The sequence below is a fragment of the Caretta caretta genome, chromosome 2, assembly GCF_965140235.1.
Source record: "Caretta caretta isolate rCarCar2 chromosome 2, rCarCar1.hap1, whole genome shotgun sequence".
NCBI lineage: Eukaryota > Metazoa > Chordata > Testudines > Cheloniidae > Caretta > Caretta caretta.
The window spans coordinates 242,991,534-243,011,683 of NC_134207.1; the positions used below are offsets into that span (position 1 = coordinate 242,991,534).

Here is a 20,150-nt window from a genome sequence, read left to right on the forward strand (position 1 = left end):
CATCCTTTTCTTCCTCTCACAGCATAAACTAAATTTCTTTCTAGGCATGTTTGGAAAGGAGCCACTCCCTTAGCTGAATCAATTGGCACCAAGTCTATCAGTTCAAATAAACCCTTTGAGTAGAAAGAACAGGAAAAGCAAATTTTATGTATATAAAACCGGAATGCTGTATTGCAAACCTAGAATCTTCATCCAACAAGTTCTTTGGAAACTATACAGGTTTCAACCTTTATACCAGAAACTGAAGATAACATTTTTATTTTCATATGGCGTTCTCACTATACAAGTAATTTAGAAAAAACCTTGAGAAAAGCAGGATTTTTAAGTGAGACATGATGGTATATAGTCCTCACAAACAAACTTGTGAAGCTTATACACGTCCAAAAAAATCAATGAAGTGTCAAATTTAAAGTTTTACATAATATAGAGTAAGAACATCAGTATTAACTTGGCTTTTCCTGTTCTTTCCACCCACTTCTCCTAGGGGGTCTCATTCACTCATGCTGCTTTGCATGCATGGAAAGAAAACAGCTATCCATAAAGGGGTTTTATTTTGAAGGTCAGTGGGCAAAAATGAAACCTAACAAATCTAGCCCAATAACTACTCTAAGCTACCTAAAAAGGTACTAAAGTAATAGCCTAATCCCTAGAAGCAAAGGATGTAGATGCTGCCAATGCTCCATCTTGCAGTCACAGGCAGTAAGAAGGAACTGAGCGATGGTTGAGGCCTCACTGTCCTGTATGCCTTTCGCTACAAGAATCAAGAGGCCATTCAGCGTGCAGGTGCCAACCCAAAGGAAGGGCACTGCTATTCAAAAAGGCCTTGCCTGCAAGATCAGATTCTATTTGCACCAAGGATAGAAATTGCATCACTTGAACAATTCTTACATACAACAAGGTTACTGAACTACAGAGAGATAAGGTGGGTGAGGTAATATCTTTTATTGGACCAACTTCTGTGGGTAAGAGAGAAGCTTTGGAGCTACAAAGAACTCCCTCCTATCTTTAATGCACATAGCATGTAGAAACGGAAAACGGAGTTGGCACAATTTAGCCAGCTAACTTTTTGTGGACCACTAGCATGTGTTCCACACATCATCACTAGACCATCCCCACAGTTTGGGAACCATTGCACTAAACATTAATTGAGATCACGATCCTATTTCATATAGACCATCAAATAATAACACAGTAGTCATTAATGATCTGGGCCATATTCTAACCATGGCTAAAGCTACCACCATATTAGGTGAGCAATCTCATCTTCTACAGCATCCTTTAGTCAACTCTGTACAAATTATTCTCAAAAACTTCCTTACTCCAGTAACCTCCAGTTACACTGCTGAAAAACTTGTTAGCAAAATTTACCTGTATAAACAGTCCATGTAGTCGGCCCCTTTACTGTATTCTTCCCAGTATCTATGATACATAACCAGTACTTGTTCTTCAGATTCCAGAACACGCTATGAAGGAAAAAACATGCCATATTGTAAATGTTCACTTCCAAATGTAATGGCAAAATATCGTGTACCTATGCACGTGCAGTATATTACAATTCTGACAGCATAACAGAGTCAATCGATTACTATGAGTTTCAGTAGTGTACTTCAAGCCATAAAGACAAACTGAGACAGTCCCTATTTCATGGAAACTTGATTTATACTACATGCTGGAAAAAATATAGTTTGATTGAGTCAATGGGTATATGAATGACAAAAATAGAATTGCTGAAATATCCTCATTAGTACATGTTTATAATGCAAATACTCAGCTGGACAATGCTTTGGTAATCTAATTTTCTGCTTCCCCATCCTCTCCCCTCCCTCCTTTTTTCAACTTTTTTACCAGTAAACAATAAAGAAGTATAAGCGGCTTTTGGAAAACTATTTAAATAATTATAGTTGAAGTTATCCAGTCACACTAAACACATTTACAATCCCCCTCAAGCCAACAAAATGTAACAAACTGTACCACTTTTGGGTTATGAGACCATGTTTTATACTCCCTTTAAGGAGTAGTGAAAGCAGCAAGAATATGTACTCTTGTCAGCTACATCTATCCACATAGGACTTGCAGAATTTCTTTTTAAAGTACAGTGACAAAACATGCATATTTTTAGTCATATAATAGTTACCTTGTGCAAATGGCGTACATGATTTTCCAAAAAAAATTTAGTCTCGGTATAAAGTCTTTCTCCAAGAGGTTCTGGATAGGCCACACATAAAGCATAAATGTCCCTGAGTTTGAAGTCAAGGTTTAAAAGGTTCTTTAAACAGGTTTTGTAAATTTAAGGTTATACTTATGTTTTTCACATTTTGGATAAATCAGAGTTATAGTGTGTCACACAGGTGTATGCACAATACTTCTTTGGATACCATTTCTTCGAACAGTAAGACATTAGGCACACTGTTTTAAAACACCTTGGCCAAAGTACACATTTAGACACCTAAAAAATAGCCTGGTTTTCAAAGTGCTGGGCGCCCAACAATTCAGTGCTCAGCACTGTTTAAAATTCGGTCCCTTATTGTCTAAGGATGAATTTAGGCACACTTTTTAAAGTCTTGCATCATTAGCTTTACTAAAAGCATATGGTCTTAAGTTACCACTTCATTGCATTTTTAGAGATCTATGAACTTAGTGAATTACCACCACACATACTAAGAAAAATCAATTTATATAGGTTTTGGAATCCTAGTATTTAACAACTGTATTAGTAAAAGAAGTCTTTTGTAGTGGAAACTAAACAATAAAGTTGATGGATTTTTGACAAGTATTTACCTTGCTCTGTGAGAAATATAACTTCCCTGGTTTCTGAAGCTGTGACCTTTTAAAATAAAAAATTTAGGTAATTTCAAAAACTGAAGAATTATTTTTCACTCTCAACCAAAATAGATGCTTTTTATTTGCCAAAAATCATCCCCATCCTATATAGAATTATGAGTATATTAGAATTTTTATGCTTGCTATTTTTGGGGTATGGAGAGAAACTGACACTGAAGAATGGATCCACTTTTGCTCTTATGACTTGCTTAGTTAAGTGTGAAGCAAGCACAAAGCTTGTAGTTGGGAAAGTTGACTAGAAAAGGTAATTTCTCAACAATTTATCACTTGGTCAAGGAAACAATATACATTTTAGAATAAAGATTCCTTTACAGATACTAGGGTCACTAGGCAATTTTTTTTAGTATGTATTGCTTAGTAACCTTTGAAAAGTAGAAAGGCAAAAGAAAAAAAAATGAAAAACCCATTCATGCTGATCCATTTTACTAAGTTTATGTAATCATCCCTGCTAGAAGTACAGTATCTTAGAAATAAACCTTTGCATACAAAAGATTATATCAACTGCAAGATAGCACACATGACCCATCTTCCTCTAATCATGTACTACATTAAGTTTAGGATGGCATGTTTGCATGCCTGCTAAAAGTTTAAAAGGAGATGGACAGCAGGCAAGCCATTTTCTCATTCAACACCAATAAAAAAATATACAAAGAAGTTTCAAATAAATTTTCCAAACCTACTGGTAATTCTTAGTTTTAAATGCAAGTACAAAAACAAACAAGTCAGAAAGGGGTTTATGTGGTAGCTGGCATCTTAGAAGCCAAGAATTGTAATCTGTGTGTGGAGTATTATATTAATATAAAACTTTACAAGAAGGGTTCTCCTCAGCATGCAAAGAGGGAAGGAAATTATTGGGTGGAAACCCTGGTAAAACACATTTATCATTTAACAGTGTCGTTGGCACCATGCCAATGATTCATAGGGATGACATATTAGAAACAGCATGAATTTCCATGTTGATCACTTAGGGTGAGGATTAGCCAGTTTGAAAAATCTTGATACATGGGATGAATGGATACAGCAGGTCTTCTCTGGGAAATTGAGGACATTCACTATGCCGTCATGTTGAACTCATACACAAAGAAATTCCTTCCTGAAGAAAATGGATTATATGACATCTTAGCTTTCAGCAGGCTCCCTGATTTTCCAGGGAAACAGTATACAAATGTAGCTCACTTTCCACAATACTATAGCACAGAAAACAGAATAGTGGAGACAAAGTAGTCTCTATTTTTTCTTGTCAACAGACAGGCTGGGTTTGGTTGCAGGGGTGGAACCCAAACACAGAAGGTGCAGCAGTACGATGGTAGAGGTGGTCTCTGAAATTCTCCATTACAGAATACCACCACATCCTCCTGCATGGGGATCAGTGAATAGTTCTGTGCACTTGGATTCTGGGGAGATCCTTGGCTTGAGGAAGGAAAAAAGCAGGCATACAGGCGGTAGCTTAGACATGGTTAACAGGACACCAACTCTCTGGCATTCTTGTCCTTGAAAAATTACATCTTCGCATTGATCTTTGACACACAGAGATCCAAAACTTGGGAACACACCACTGGGACACTAAAGTGAAAAATTCATTGAGACACTTACTCCCAGGTGAAGCTGCAGACTGCTTAGCCACGCTATTGCGGAGCCAAGTGTGAGCCTTCTTGGATAAAAGCAAGCAACTGAATCCACTGGAGAAGGATTGTGGTGTCTCTAAAGAAAAGAGCCCCCAGGATTCTGCTGTTTATTTACTATTCTATAGTCAAGATTTTGACATGGATGAAGAAATGTGCTTAGTCCAGGCAAGACTGTAGGTCTTTTATGATCTGATAGTTCCAAACTCGGGGTAACAGGAGACAAATTTTGACTTGTGGTCCCCTTTGCACTCAAATTGCATAGACTCACATGCATCTCTCTTGGTGGAATCTTTAGCTTTTTTTCCTTCAGGGAGCTGTGTGGCCAGCTTCTGAGAATCAAACTTGAAGAGTCCTCATGGGCCGAAGGCAAGATGTTTATACAGAACACCACAGTACACAGCAACCTCATGAGGGTACCAATAATTCTGGATAGACAAAGTGACAGAAACCAGTTTCCATCCTGAGCTTGCTGATTTTCCATGAGCAAGATGTGCCCTTCAAGTGCCAGAATTGCTCACTGCGCCATTCGTCCTGGGGACCACAAAGAATACAGAGTAAAATCCCTTAAATGCTGCTCTCTCAGTTGGACAACTTAAGTGCCTCAGTTTCCAAAAATCAGAGATCGCTGTTGACACTATATGTCACTACAAGACTGGAGAAAGCTGGGGATAGTTTGTTGTGAAGAGCAGGATTAAAGGAGCTCCACAGCATATCCTAATTCATATCCTGTGTGTATTAGATAGATTGTTTATTTTTAATACATAGAAAGTCTTGCCCTTACTTTAGGGCCATAAGAAGGTGTCAAAATGGCTTTTGTTGGATCTAAAGAGGCTCAAACCCTAGTTCCCCTTCCCATCATTCCAAGCCTTTCCAACATATGGAAAATTCTCTTTTGTTACAGCTCCAGGCTCAGAAAATCTTCTGAGGTGCCATAATTGCTTTGGCCAAATAACTCAACAAAAGCTTTTTTAAAATAAAACACAGATGAAGCTACTTGACTTATTCATCTGCCTTCCAGGTAAGCAAGCACACCTGCCTAGGTTAGAAGCGCTAGCAAAAGTAGAGAATTTAATAGCGTCAAATGCAAAATCTACCAGAAATGCAGATAGTAGAATTCTCTCTCAGTACTAAACTTAAATTTTCTTGCCCTGACAGATTTAACTCATTACTCAAGGCTATCCTGTTAAAGTAAGTTGTTTTGACAGAAGCCTGAATAATACCTGCCAAAGCATTAGACTTCTTCCCCAGAAGAATTCTTCTTCCCGGTCTTTAGGGAAGAAGTATCCCTTAGCTGGAATAAACTTTATACTTAGCTAAGAAACTACAGCTGAAGTTATAGCTACTTGAGGAATCTGTTCAACTACTTCTTGACTTCTGTAAGCATGCTGAATATAAGCAACTACCTGCACTGTTTGAATTTCACAGGGGCTTCCCACTGTAAGCAAATAATTTTCTTTATCGATTTGTGCACTAGTATCACCAACTCCTGTTTGACCCTTCAGAAAAGTATTTAACTCAGGTTGGATCTGCAGCTTCTCTAGCCAATGGAGTCAAACAGTAACTGAATCAGACAGGCATTCTCTAGAATACAGTATCAGGAATAAGAAGGAAAAAGTTTATTTTTGTGGTTCTTCCTTCCCCATCCTGGCACAGGAGTAAGCTCACTTTCTTTCTTGGTTGAAGTGGAAGAGCCTTCTGAGTAGCAGTGGGACATTAAAAAAAATAATTCTATCGAAGGCAAAAAAATTATGTTTAATTAGAGGAAAAAAACCTGTGAAATACTCAGACTGTTGGCTCCCAAAAAAAGGGTCAGTTCATATAGATAATTTAGAGATAGTGGAGGCGATTCCTCGGTCAAACTTGTCCTCACAGTTGGCTAAAAGAAATACCTCTTCCCTCACAAAGCAAGTCCCCTAAGAAAGAAAAGGGTGATTAAAAATCCCTGTTAATATGTCCCAAAAATATCCATTTCCAAACCAAGACGTGCCTAGTCATTTCTGTCCTGGGGTCTCTCCTGTCCTTTTGGGAGATGGAATGGAATCCTGCTTCTACTATGCAAGGGTTTATCTTGAACAATGGAAGCCAGCTGTCCTTTCATTTCAGCCGCTATATCTGACAGCTGGCTAAGGCCAAATAAGTTGAGGCACAACTGGCACATGTCCCTAAGTAGAGAGAAGAGGTTGCAAGAGCATGTGGAGTATGTATGTGACACTGTGAATGGCAGCTGTCACTTGCATTGTGCCTGAGCCAGCAATGCAAAACTAGGCTTGTCTCAGGATAAGGAGAGGATCTAGAAAGGGTGGATAAATATTACCAACCTAATCTCTGAGGTCCCCAAATCCTCCTGAACACTCACATCTCAAGGTTCAAAAACCCATCCAGATTAGAATCACATAGTAGCAGAAGTCTCTGAACTGATGCACATCAGACAGAAGCAGAACTTCCAGAGAATTCTTATACAGGCAAGTCATCTGGAACCAGCTGACAAGGGAAGCTCACATCCCATTCTGAAGATTGGCAGCCATGTCCATGCAACAGACTCCAACTTGAAGAAAGCCTGAATTATGCTGGCATCCTATTTAAGGGTGTAATTAAGATGGGAGTGTAAAAAAAAAAAAAAAACACAAAAGGTAAATCCAGACTCCCAGATTTCTAGTCTCTTGCAGAATCCTTTGTGAAATGTTAGGGGGAAAACAGAGCAGGAAATACTACTAGCATTTTATACCCAATTGAAATATTCTATATACAGTATCCTTTATTTCGGATGTCCCCAAGTCTATTTGGTTGGCTGAAAAAGTGACTATTCAGGTGTGAAAAGCCAAGGCACCTGGAATTCTGCAATTAAATGTCAATCTGGATATTGTGAAACAGACTAAAGGAAAAACAAAACGCCACACTATTCTGCACTGTTGAACGTCATCTTTCTAAAGATTTACTTTTATTGTTAAACAGTGTGCGAAATAAAAAAAGGCAGTTAGCTACCTTACCCCAATAAAATCTGACAAAAATACCGGTGTCCTGCTAGCTACTGATTAGAAGCTTTGCCACACCAAATTGTTCAATACGTTAACATTCTAAATTAAAAAGTTACTCTCAATAGTTAAGATACTTACAGTAACAAGTTTTAAACAAAAGCAAACTAGCATCTGTACTGTGATAAAGCTGCACAGTGAAATAATGCCAAAACAATTTTATTTCTGTGGAGGTGCAGACAGAGGAAATCTGAAGGTCAAAAGGTAACTAAAAAGGAGTCATGCTTTAAATAAAGAGACAGTCTGTGAGCTGCTCCTTATCAGAGGCAGGTAACACTATTCAGTTGGTATCCCAAACTCATTTATTCTGTTTTTGTCATCATTTTAAAGAGACTTGTTCTAAATAAAAAGACAACCCTATAAAAAGAAGATCAATAAACCTCAGGCTCTGTTGGATTAGAGGGGAGAAGCAAATGCCAGAAATGAGGTTCATCCATTGAGAGCACCATCCCTCATTGAAATACCACTCACCCACTTTGACCACTCAACTCCATCTCAACTCCTGTAAATAGGTCTCCATTTTTGCAGTGTACACTGCTACAAAATGTGGTCTAGAATCAATTGGATTCCTTTTTCTGTAGCAATATAAATACTAAGTTATTCACAGTAAATATTAGGTTTCTAATACCATACCACAATTAAAAACTAAATACTTCCTCCTCCTCCCCCCAATTCTTCATAACCATCTTCTGGTTGTAGCAGTTTATTTTAAAAATTGATGGTATAAACAGATCAGACTGATCAATAGTGCTATAATGAGTAAGTGTGCTAAGTAGTGAGAGAGTTTTAATACGACAGTTCAAAATGCCTTTGCCACATTACTTCTCTAGGTTACGAAGTCTAATAAAAGACAAGAAAAATAAAGGCAAATGGTGTAACATTTCCTTCATATACATTTAAGACAAGTTAGTATAAGGTTAAAGCCCTTGCAAATATCTAAAATCTGAACTCTTACGAAAAAAGGTTGTTCCAAAACTAAACTATGTTCATTTAAGCAAGACATCTGAAGCTGTTGTAGCAGGTGAGTGGGATGCAGCTTGTAAAAAAAAGCTGGCTTTTTAAAACTAGCTTTTTATTTTTTAAAGTGTCACTGCAAGAGCATCTGAATTACTAAATGATTGTTCCAAATCTGAAATAAACTGTAACACTGACTGTACAGAAAAAAAATTGGTAATGTCATTAAGTTTTGAATACCCACTAATGAGACTTGTGTTGATGTATATAATTTACTTAAGCTAGTAGAAGCTCCAAAAAGAGCCAATCTTTGCTTAGAAACTACAAGCTACAGAAGCTCATCCTGCTGCAGAGGATATTCCAAGAAGATCTCTTCCTCTCCTATAGCTGCAAGATGCCAAAATAGTCACTATGCTGCCACGTTCTTAAACATGGAGTTAAGAGTTTTTGACCACCGGGGTCCTAGGAATTACATCAAGGGCCTCCACTAACCATATTTTGGTAGTCTGCTAGTGTGTGTTCTCTAGTTGACTGATGTTCAGTCAGCTGCAGAGTAAGTTCTAAAGGGGGATCAGTACAAAATTGGTCATGCATGGTTCAAAAATAATCTCCATGTTCCTCATACAAAAGTTACAAACTGGGGTTATACAGGAAAAAGGCAGTATTTTTTAACACATAAAAATATATATATATTCAGCTCCAGATAGTGATTTATGAAGTAACAATTTCAACGTCTCCTGAAACATGAGCAATGCTGCCAGCTTGAATTTTTAAAACAATGGCTCCCATGTACAATTTAAAAATAAATAAATAATGCTGTGGTGGGTGATTTATCAGGGCAGGAACACTCATCTTATTCCTTTGCAGGCTCTTGGAGTGCATAACTGTAAATTTGCAAGTATTTTGAATTATTTTTTTAAAAAAAGAAGATTCTGGCTAACTTCTACATCTCAGAGCTACAGCCTTGCTTTATGCTTCCTTGTGAGATTGTTACATGCAGTTCTTAAACAGCTTATTTTGGTTTTCAGGAGTTGCGCTTAAAGAGTAACAGAACAATTTGACAAAATCAAGTCTTCAAAACCAAATCACTAGTGACTTTTTAAAATTATAGAAGTAACAAGTCTGACTTTTTAAATCTGGCTGTCCCAAAGACAGGGTGAGAAGTCATGACTCCAGACGTGCAATTAGAAAAGGGTTTCTAATGCAAGAGCCATCAGAAAACTTGTTGTCCTCAAAAGTGAGGTGGTAAGTGGACTTGCAACAAACTCAATGTTATGTTATTATTTAGGGACACAATAGAAAGCCATCTACTCTGAAATGCAAACAGCTTGTTAAATGGGATGTAGATTCAAAAGGCTCTTCCCTTTTTGTAAACTTATGTGGTAGAAAGCTAGGTATCAAATTTGTCCTGTAGTATGTGGACTCCTAGGTCTGAAAATTACTGCTTCTCAGAAGGATTCAGACTGCAGGTGAGTCTCTGAAAAGTCGCTTAGAATTCACCCATTATTCCCCATAAGGCAGCTTTCCCCTATGAAGGCAAAAAAAAAGTCAGTAGGTTGTCTCTTCATTACGCTAGAGGCCTATTTTAGTTGCGACAATGCTTCTCTCAAAAAAAGAAGATCCTTCATATCGTAAGACTATACGTAAAAGAGGGAAGGGTGAGTATCACCACAAGCTATATTTAAGAAAACAAAAACTGTATTTATCCTTGGCTGTTGGAGAAGAATAAAATGGTATTAAAGCAGGATGAGAGTTGCTAATCTGCAGAAGTTTTTGCCTTGGCCACTATTAAGGAAGTGATCTGAGTAATAACAATTGTGTCTTTGCATGCTATCAAGAATACTTAGAACTAATAAGTGGTTTTACTTGAGTGTACAATTAAAAATAGCTTGCTTTTAGGAGGAGGAGTCTCAACCAATAGACGTTTTGAACGTAGAACAGTTCCAGCGTAGTGGAAGATTGATATAAAATGAGTTTAACAACAAAAACAAATACCTCTTTGGAAGGGAAAGAAAATAGTTAAAACAGCTCTCATTACACCTACTAAGATTTATCCCGCTGAAATCAATGTGAAAAACTCAGACTTGATTATTTCCACTTCTATACAAAAACAGTGAAAAACAAGTAATTTTGTACAAAACCCCATGTCTTCCTCTCAACGCCTCATCCAAAACTCATTGAAGTCCATGAAATAAGCTCATTCATTTTGATGGGCTTTGGAGCAAGCTCACATTACTGTGTTACAAACTGCGATGGCCTCTGTGCTAAAATATATTCATATGTAGAAAAATGAAGTTGAAATTATGTTTAAAGGATACGAGAAGCGGTCATTCCATGTCGCTCTTTCAACATAATCCAACATTACAACGGCTTTAATTGTTGTTAGAAGTTTGTTCCATGTTTCATCAAAATCAACTACTCGTGGTTTCAGGGACATTGTGGGGATTTAGTGTTAATCTGTAGGGGGGGCGGAAAAAAAAAAAGCGTTAGTCTCAACCTCCTAAACATGAAGAAGCAGTCAAACAGAACATTTCAAGAGAGTTTTTAGAAAGTAACTGATAGAGCCCTGAAACTCTTCTTCCTTTAAAGCACACATTAATTTCTTTAAAAGCATCACCTTTAAACTTTCTCTTTATATTATAACTATGTACACTGGTGTAATATTGTGAATTAAGGACCCTAAGTAAAAATTAAATGCACTTCTTATTCTAACATTAAAGGTCACACAAAGTCCAAGTCTATGAAGACTGAAGTTAAGCTTTCTAAAAAGTAACATCAAATCTGCCAAACTGAATGGAACAGTGTTTTATAATGTATATTTAACAGGAACATGGAATGTTTACAACTTAACATTCTCACATAATGCTATGATTTGCTTTGGTTGCTTCTGAACAAAGTAAGATTGTCCCTGCCCTAAGGAGCTTACAGTTTCTCAGATGACGTACAACATGCTGAATATACGAAAAGTATAAACAAGTTAGTATTGTGTGCCCTACATCTATCTCAGGCCACCAATATTTGTCATGAAAATTTGTCAGACCAGGCACAACTCTAGCCATCTACCTTTTACTCTGATGATTAACAATGAAAAAGTAGTTCTACATTTTTGCTTGTCAAGAAGTTGTGTATTCTTCTGGAAAACACAAGTATAAATTTGCTATACTGACCATACATATTTTCCACATGCACACACAAAATAAGCAGGAGGTTAACACTGTAACACACTGAAGAAATGTATTTCAGAATATGCTGCTAACAGAATGAGCAAGTGTTAGTAGCTTAGGCAACACTTTCTTTCCAAATGGTTTTAATAACGTTATGTTAGTGAATACTTGGTAATCCTTAAACCAGGTAAAGTTGACTCCAGGCGTTGTGATCAAATCAGTGAGCCATAGGTTAGGCGATGAGCGTCAATTTTAAAAACACAGGAATTACCATACTAGATCAGACCAGTGGTCCAGCTAGTATAGCATCCTGTGTCTGGCAGCAGCAAGAAACAAAAATTAAGAAACCCTGTACAGACAATGGGTTTATGGGCAGGGATGGTTATTCCCGTAAGATAAAAAAGTTTCTTCCTTATCCCTTTCAGTTAAGGGTTAGGCTTATGCTCTTCACATGCTGTTACATAGTTCCTAACAGCGATGGTGAACTGGACAGACTCTACCCTTGAGACTTTGAGATGATCATGCTTGTGAGCTCTATATACATATCAGGTACTTATTCTATTTGAATCCCGACACTTTCAGATCTTCATGATTTAGTACAGTGGAGGGCAAACTTTTTGGGCTGAGGGCCACAGCTGGATGGGGAAATTGTATGCAGGGCCTGGGCAGGGGTGTGGGAGGGAGTGCAGTGTGCAGGACTGGGCTCAGGGCAAGGGACTGGGGCAGAGGAAGGGTTCGGAGTGCAGGACGGGGCTCAGATCAGGGAGTTGGGGGGCAGGGTGCAGGAGGGGTTCGGGTTCCAGCCCAGCACTGCTTACCTAAAGTGGATCCAGGGCGGCTCCCTGCCTGCCCTGGCCCCATGCCACTCTGGGAAACGGCAGGAACCATGTCCCTGCACAGCCATGGGGGGCTCCCCGCACTGTCCTTGCCACACCTCCAGGTACCTCCCCTGAAGCTCCCACTGGCCATAGTTCCCCATTCCTGGCCAATGGGAGCTGCGGGGGGTGGTGCCTGGAGGCAAGGGCAACACACAGAGCTCTCTGCCCCCCCTCCACCCCCCCGACATGGTGCCGACTGCTTCTGAGAGCGGCGCAGGGCCTGCGGCACCATGGGGGTGGCAATCCCGTGAGCCAGATCCAAAGCCCTGAGGGGCCGGATCCAGCCCGTGGTTTGCCCACCCCTGATTTAGTACCTTCAAGGACCTAAAAAAATAGTCAATGGACACCAAAGAGTACAGCGTTCTGTAGCTCAGCTACTTGCAGTGCTTGGTCCATGAGAAGCAGAAAGACCTGTAGTTGTCATTCTTAATTAGAGATGCCTCCTCACAATCCTTCATATTGCCACTGCTTGAACACACAAGGTTCTCTAGTACTTATGAACTTTTGTATGAGAAGGAGGGACAGAAGGAGGCAGCCCATCCTTTAAGTCAGGAGTGCAGTGTAAAATGTTGGGTTGTGCACTGCAGTATTACAATGTGATCTCCTATAATACTGGAGTGACAATCCTTAGGCACTCAGTAACAGGTTTAATTCAGTCACCTTGAACAACAGTCAAAGTTCATCATCATCCAGAAAGCTCATCCTTTGTTATGTATCTTGATCTGTTGGAAAATTATTCATTTTTTTACATTGAAGCCTTGAAAGGATTATCGTTTAATGACCTTAACTGTCTTGCAGAGAGAAAAATTGTCTCCTTTCTCAAGGAGTAATGACTCTCTATTTGTAACAAAGCTGGTCAACTTGAAGGGTACCAACCTGGTAACATTTAGGAATTCACTGCATGTGTCAGCACACTCACCTACTACATAGTAACTGCTGTTGGTATTTTCTGGAGTCTTCTCTACTGGCTGAAAACTATCTTAACTAAGTAGCATTCTCTACTTCGGCAATAAATTTGCTTCCTTACTGAATGGTTCCTAGCCCAGTGGATTACATAGTTGCTGTATATGGCTTCTATACAATGTCCAAACAGATTGAGGTCAGCAGGGATTGCTTGAAAGCAATAGAAACAAGGCCACTGACAATTGGCCTCAGAAGGAAGGTAGAATATCAGTGCTTCAAAGGGTCAAAATTCTGAGAAGTAGTATAGGAGAGGCTTCACCTTACCAAGGAAGCAAAAGATCCAGATATCTTTAGATAAAAGCCAACTCCCCTGGGTCCCAAACTCAGGAACAGGAGTAGCTTTTTATGCTACTGGTATACTCTTATACAGGAAAGACTGTACACATGAATTCCCCCTACAGAAGTGCATGCTTGCGCATGAGACAAAAGAGCACCTAGCCAGGAACAAAATAGTTGAAACTGACAAAGTGCTGTCAAATGCATAAAATTAAGAAAATAAGTCAACCTCTTTTCAATATGCAACGGCAGCGAAAAAGACAAAAAGTGTTCGACTATATAATACAAATACCATTATACAGAAGAATGGTACACTTTCATTTAGTATACCATATTCAAATATTGGCCACTTTCTCTAAAAGAGATATAGAAGAAATAGAGGGTGTTCAGAGATCCCTGACAAAAGTGATCTGAAGCATGGAAAAACTTGCATATAAAGACTGCAAAGATTAGGTCAGTGTAGTTTGAAGAGGACACAAAGCGGGAAGATGGGAAAAGCATACAAAATAATGCATGATTTAAGAGACAGTAGATGAGGCACTTCTATTTATCTTCTCCAACAGTAACAAAGGGAAATTTAATAAAATTTAAAGGCAGTAAGTTTTGAACTGATAAAAGGAAATATTTTAAAAAATTGGCTTGTGGAACTCATCACTAGAATAACATGAAGAAAGAGAGCTTAGTAGGATTCTGAGCAGTATTGGACATTTATACAGATGAGAACACCAAGTTACATCAAGATACTGTCCTAGGTTCTAAAACAGCAGCCTTCTTCCTGCTAAAAAAAAAAATTACTATTAACACACACCAAGTGATGTATTAGTATTTTCAGTTTCGTAGAAACATTCAAAACATTTGTAAAATGGACACTACTATGTTTAAAGAAAAGATATTTTCCAGAATCCAGAGATAATATATTGCTACTCTTAACATGAATTGACAAAAATGGCAACAAGTTACAATAAATCCCAGGAAGGGGAGAGATTTGAGGGATAATGTCTTCCAAAACGAAGATGAACACCAGTAAAAGAAACTAAGAAACAAACCACAACAAAGCAGGTCTTTGGCAACCAACAAAAATTAGTAACTGGTCTTCATCTAAAAGGATTAATCACACAATTATATTAAAATATGTGGGAACACTTTTTGATGAGACCTAAGCAGAAGTTATCTCTGCTCTTTAAGAGTATGAAGGATCCCATGGCACTTTTTGTATGAGCAGGGTTTAATTGCCATGTCCCCACATCCCCTCAACAGGGTTGGGTGGCATGCTGTGCACCAGTTTGTTGCTGCCCCAATTCTCTCCGAGTATCTCTACAGAAGAATGAATTTTCTTTCAGTCATGAGAAACTATCTCCCCCCCCGCCCCCCACCATGAGGCATACAGGACCAATGAAGCAGTATTTCAGTGGTGCTGCATATATGTAGTCTGTATAGCAGTTTCAGATCCTTTGTGACAAAAAAACCCACAAATGTAAAATATTAACTGGCTTGAGATAGAGTGCTTATTGGAGATGGATACATTATTGCAGTTTTTCTCCAGCAAAGTATTTACATAATTTCTTTTTATAATTTCAAAACATTTTTAGATAGACAACCCGTACTGAATTTTCTGAGGATTAATTAGTTTATAAGGGGTGTTATAAAAACACTTCAGTGTATAAGTGTAGCTACAATGCGGACACACTGCACTACTATAAAAAGTAACAAACTAGTGCATCTTGCTCTGAAGTAAGCTGCATCAGTGCAGGTCTACTCTACACCAAGGGGTTTCACTAGTGAAACAGGTAGACACACTTTAACCCCATCGTACATTAGAAGCAGCAAACAGCCTTTGGTTCCCGTCCTCATATGTGCTATTTATGAGAGTGGGGCTATTAAATGTGATAAACGCAGGTTGTGTGACCACATGCAGGTCCCAATAGTTCTCAGCTATATAAATATGTTGTGAAAACAAAAAGACACAAGGGTGGAGTGCGGGGGCCAGCCAGGGGGAGAAACATTGCCTACTGAAGTTGGAACATCGAAAAGATTTAAGTTGGCCAGTCCAGCAACCTCGAAATCGCCCAGCAGCGGAATGAGTAGGCTCCCTGCCCCTCCACACCCACATTATTCACTCCCAAACCAAAAGTGAAACTGGCGGGGACGGGGGTGTAACATTCCCTCGAGGGCCGGGGGCGGATTTCGGGGCCTGCGAGGAACAACTCAGAACGGGTGCAAGGAGTCAAACATGGCCGGGACCTCAACCCGGCGGGGCTTAGCGTGGGGAGAACAAAACCCGTCACGAGGGCCAGGGGTTTTGGGGAGCAGCCATCAGACCCCGGGGGAGAGGGGAAGGAGTCCGCCAGCAAATGCGCTCGGCGGTAACATACCCCCCAGAGACGGGCCCAGCGGATCCAGGCCGTGCGCGAGGAGGTCATACCCCCTCGGAGCCGGGGCAGCCCTCACTCCGCTTCCCCACGGCGTTCGCTGGGGAGCCAGAGGCGCCTCCACCGCGGGGTTACCTGGCAGCAGAGGCCTGAGTCAGCGGAGCCGGCCGGCCTCCCTCCTCCGTGTCCCGAGGCTGCAGTCCCTGCCCCGCTCCCCCTCCTCACAGCGCTGCCATTACCCAGCCGCGGCCCCCAGCCCCGTCTCTCCGCCGGCGCCGCCAATGCACGGCAGACCGCGGGGTGTGGGGGGGAAGCCTCCGGACACTCCGGCCCCATCGCGCTCGGGTCCTGCCGGATACTCACCCGCCTCGCTGCGTGCGCCTCAAGTCACACAGCCGGCCACTGCTTGCGTCTGCCCAAAGGCGCTGGGCGAACGGCCGGGCCTGGCCGCGATGCACCTCTCCCCCCCGGCCGGCCGGCTTTGGTACAGTCCACACTACGGGAAGTGCAGAGAGTCTAAATTCATTCGACTTCTGTTACCGCAAATAACTAATTGAACTCCCCTTAGCGCAAGGCCAGGCGGGGTCCGCATGCGCATGCTTCGCGCTGCTTGTTCGGATTTATTTCCCTTCTCCTCCATGCGCATGCGTTACTCACCAGCTTCCATATGGTTTCTTCTGCGCATGCTCCAGCTCTTCTGTGCAATAAATCAGTCTCCGTGGTGCACTGCACGCACGGCTTAGAATGGAGCATCGTTGGGGCAATACAAGTTAGGCATATGGGACTCCGCTCGCACCGGTCTCCAGCATTACAGTCGCGGCTCTGCCACTCCACCACGGCTACTGCTCTCACTTTTCCTCCCTGTGCGCTTGCAGCACATCCTGCACACACACCACTGCTGCGTCCTCCCACACAAGCGCACCACACGACTCGCATGCCTCCAACCTTTCACAGGATTAAAAACACAGGAATAGATACAGTACAAGAAACCCTCCAGCAGGGAGATGTGGGATCATCCGTCCGCCCAGGAAGGTCTCATCTTGCACTCTAGGAGAGTCCCATTCCCTAGGGACCGAGGGAGTGCCTCTTGCGGGGAGGGGTGGGAGGCGGGGCATGCAGCCCTTCCAGAAAGCCGGTTATGCATTTTCATGTTATTTACTATTGTATTCATACCACTGCTTGACTGAAAATAAGTACTGTAAATAAAGAAAACGCTTATAATACAGGACATATACTTGGAGGCTAATCACAGGCATTTATAACGAAATACCTACATCGCCAAACATACATTCACAGCTAACACCCCTGCTGCCTCTACTGTCAACTCCCCCATGACCTTCCTCGCCCGGCTGTGGGAAGGTGTTCTCAATCGACTTAACTCACGCAAGATAAACTCTTAATGAAGACAAGCCAGTCTGTAGTTTACACACAAACTAAGAACACTTTTTCCCGAGTGAAGGCAGTCCACATGTGATTACTTAGAGGTCTCACTCACATCTCCACATAATTTATAACAAATTTCCCACTACCCATGAGATTCTCACAGCTCACATGCTCCTACCTGTCATGGGGGGATAAGAGGGAAGGTCCTCATGGTTTGGTAACTGTTTAAAAGATAGGAAACAATGGGTAGGAATAAATGGTCAGTTTTCAGAATAGAGAGAGGTAAATAGTGGTGTTCCCCAGGGGTCTGTACAAGGACCGGTCCCATTCAACATATTCATAAATGATCTGGAAAAAGGGGAAAACAGTGAGGTGGCAAAATTTGCAGATGATACAAAATTACTCAAAATAGTTAAGTCCCAGGCAGACTGCAAAGAGCTACAAAAGGATCTCACAAAACTGGGTGACTGGGCAACAAAATGGCAGATGAAATTCAATGTGGATAAACGCAAAGTAATGCACATTGGAAAATATAATCCCAACTATACATAAAAAATGTTGGGGTCTAAATTAGCTGTTACCAGTCAAGAAAGAGATCTTGGAGTCATTGTGGATAGTTCTCTGAAAACATACATTAAATGTGCAGCAGCAGTCAAAAAAGCAAACAAAATGTTGGGAATCATTCAGAAAGGGATAGATAATGAGAGAAAATATCATATTGCCTCTATATAAATCCATGGTACACCCACATCTTGTGCAGATGTGGTCACTCCATCTCAAAAAAAAGATATATTGGAATTGGAAAAGGTTCAAAAAAGGGCAACAAAAATGATAAGGGGTATGGAACGGCTTCTATATGAGGAGCAATTAATAAGACTGGGACTTTTCAGCTTGGAAAAAAGACAATTACTGGGGGATATGATAGAGGTGTAGAAAATCATGACTGGTGTGGAGGAAGTAAATAAGGAAGTGTTATTTACTCCTTATCATAATACAAGAACTAGGGGTCACCAAATTAAATTAATAGGCAGCAGGTTTAAAACAAAAGTATTTTTTCACACAACACACAGTCAACCTGTGGAACGCCTTGCCCGAGGATGTTGTGGAAGGCCAAGACTATAACAGGGTTCAAAAAAGAACTAGATAAATTCATGACCGATAGGTCCATCAATGACTATTAGCCAGCCTGTTGGGATCCTGGAAATGGGCGGGTATGGTGTCCCTAGCCTCTGTTTGCCAAAGAAGCTGGGAATGAGCGACAGGGAAAGGATCACTTGATGATTACCTGTTCTGTTCAGTGCCCCTGGGGCACCTGGCATTGGCCACTCTTGAAAGACAGGATACTGGGCTTGATGGACCTTTGGTCTGACCTAGTATAGCCATTCTTATGTACCTCCCACCCCCAGGGACTCCTCACAGTATTCTACATAGCTGCCTCTTCAGTTTTCACTAAGGATATGCTGTGGGAATCATCAGTTGCCAGGCACTGGGAAGAGTGAAAATTTTCTTAGCCAAGACATAACTTAGCAGGCTGCTGTTTTGCTTAATGATGCCTTTTGCAGTTTGTATAAGTTGGGCAGGATTGCTAAATTCCACCACAGACCTACCTACATTGGCCCCTGAAAGAGGTGTAAACTAACTTATGTAAAACTAACATTTTTATAAGTTGTATATATTCACAGTTGACTTTCCCCATCTGTCCCTTACCTCTTAAACTTCCCCTCTGCTCTTCTCCCATCATGCTGAATCACACCTGTAAACCAGCTCCTCCCTTCAAGGATATAACCATTTATAAATGGCCTCTCTGAACAAAAACACCCCACTACAGTACTCTCTCCTTTTTTCCAACCCTTCAACCCAAACAAACAACCCATCAAGCTTTTACCTTCGCAATCTATCAATTTCTTCCTAATCTTAATAGGGCTCAGGCATCTCCTTCCCAAACGGTGCTCATCTCTCATTCTTCCAGGAAGCTAGGCCAGTTTTCTCTTGAGAGGGGCCTGGTCATTTGCATCTCTCCTCAGAACACTGTTATTCAGTAATCAAGAAGATGTCTTCTGCTGTCACTACTTAGTATGGGAAAGAGAACAAAACCCATGACAAGGGCAAGAGGGTTTGGGTCATACAAGGGGGATATTCCTCTACACCCCTGGCACCACATGCAAATCATATGAGAGATAATGAGCCTCTTTTACCTCACCCAGAGCAACTGATAAAGCATCCTCAGGGTGGAGCAGCTGATTAGTACCTCAGGATTCAAATATGGCTATAGAGATAAAAGGTGATTTTCCATTTTGAAAGGTGGGGTTCTGGACTGCAGAGAGCTGCAAGTTGCAATCAACACCAGGCTCTGGCTGCTCTTGTGTTAGAGTTATTTAATGTTTAAATAAAAATAATGTAGTTATTAAATACAAGCCCTGCTTTTCCTAAATAAGAAGAATATAGTCCCCAGCAACTGAGAGAGGGGGGAATTTCTGGCAGCTATCCAGAAAGAAAAATATGCAAGGCCAGATTGTGGGCTATAAAACAACAATTGGGCAAGTCTGTGCAATCCTCTAGAGTAAGAGTGCAGCACCTTGTAAGGGTCAGATAGTCCTAAGGCTGCTGATATTTTTAGATCAGTTGCAGTTAGAGGAAAGTTGTGCTATGGTGAAACACCTACAGC

The 20,150-nt window shown here is 40.8% G+C and overlaps 1 protein-coding gene and 1 long non-coding RNA gene across 6 annotated transcripts in view; both read right to left on the bottom strand.

The window, feature by feature from the left end:
* Nucleotides 1-16,991, bottom strand: part of CUL2 (cullin 2) — an 86,912-nt gene extending 69,921 nt beyond the window's left edge. Inside the window, exons 1-4 of one of the 4 annotated variants that reach the window (XM_048837703.2) lie at nt 16,760-16,991; nt 10,771-10,909; nt 2,135-2,237; nt 1,369-1,463 (exon numbers count right to left, since the gene is read on the bottom strand). In XM_048837703.2, the coding sequence (XP_048693660.1) occupies nt 1,369-1,463; nt 2,135-2,237; nt 10,771-10,889 (317 nt within the window). In that variant the 5' untranslated portion in view covers nt 10,890-10,909; nt 16,760-16,991. Of the gene's footprint in view, nt 1-1,368; nt 1,464-2,134; nt 2,238-10,770; nt 10,910-16,105; nt 16,125-16,237; nt 16,361-16,465; nt 16,666-16,759 lie in introns of those variants that run through there. The other 3 variants (XM_048837700.2, XM_048837701.2, XM_048837705.1) reach the window with 3 other exon arrangements.
* On the bottom strand, nt 2,721-10,761 carry LOC125631284 (uncharacterized). 2 transcript variants are annotated; one of them, XR_007354904.2, is made up of 3 exons: nt 6,823-10,761; nt 4,435-4,997; nt 2,721-2,824 (listed from the first exon to the last, which is right to left on the bottom strand). It is a non-coding gene; the product is annotated as an uncharacterized LOC125631284 (long non-coding RNA). The 2 variants fall into 2 exon arrangements; XR_007354905.2 differs by lacking the exon at nt 2,721-2,824 and having other exon boundaries at nt 3,238-4,997; nt 6,823-7,041; nt 7,970-10,761.
* Nucleotides 16,992-20,150: the final 3,159 nt, after the last annotated feature.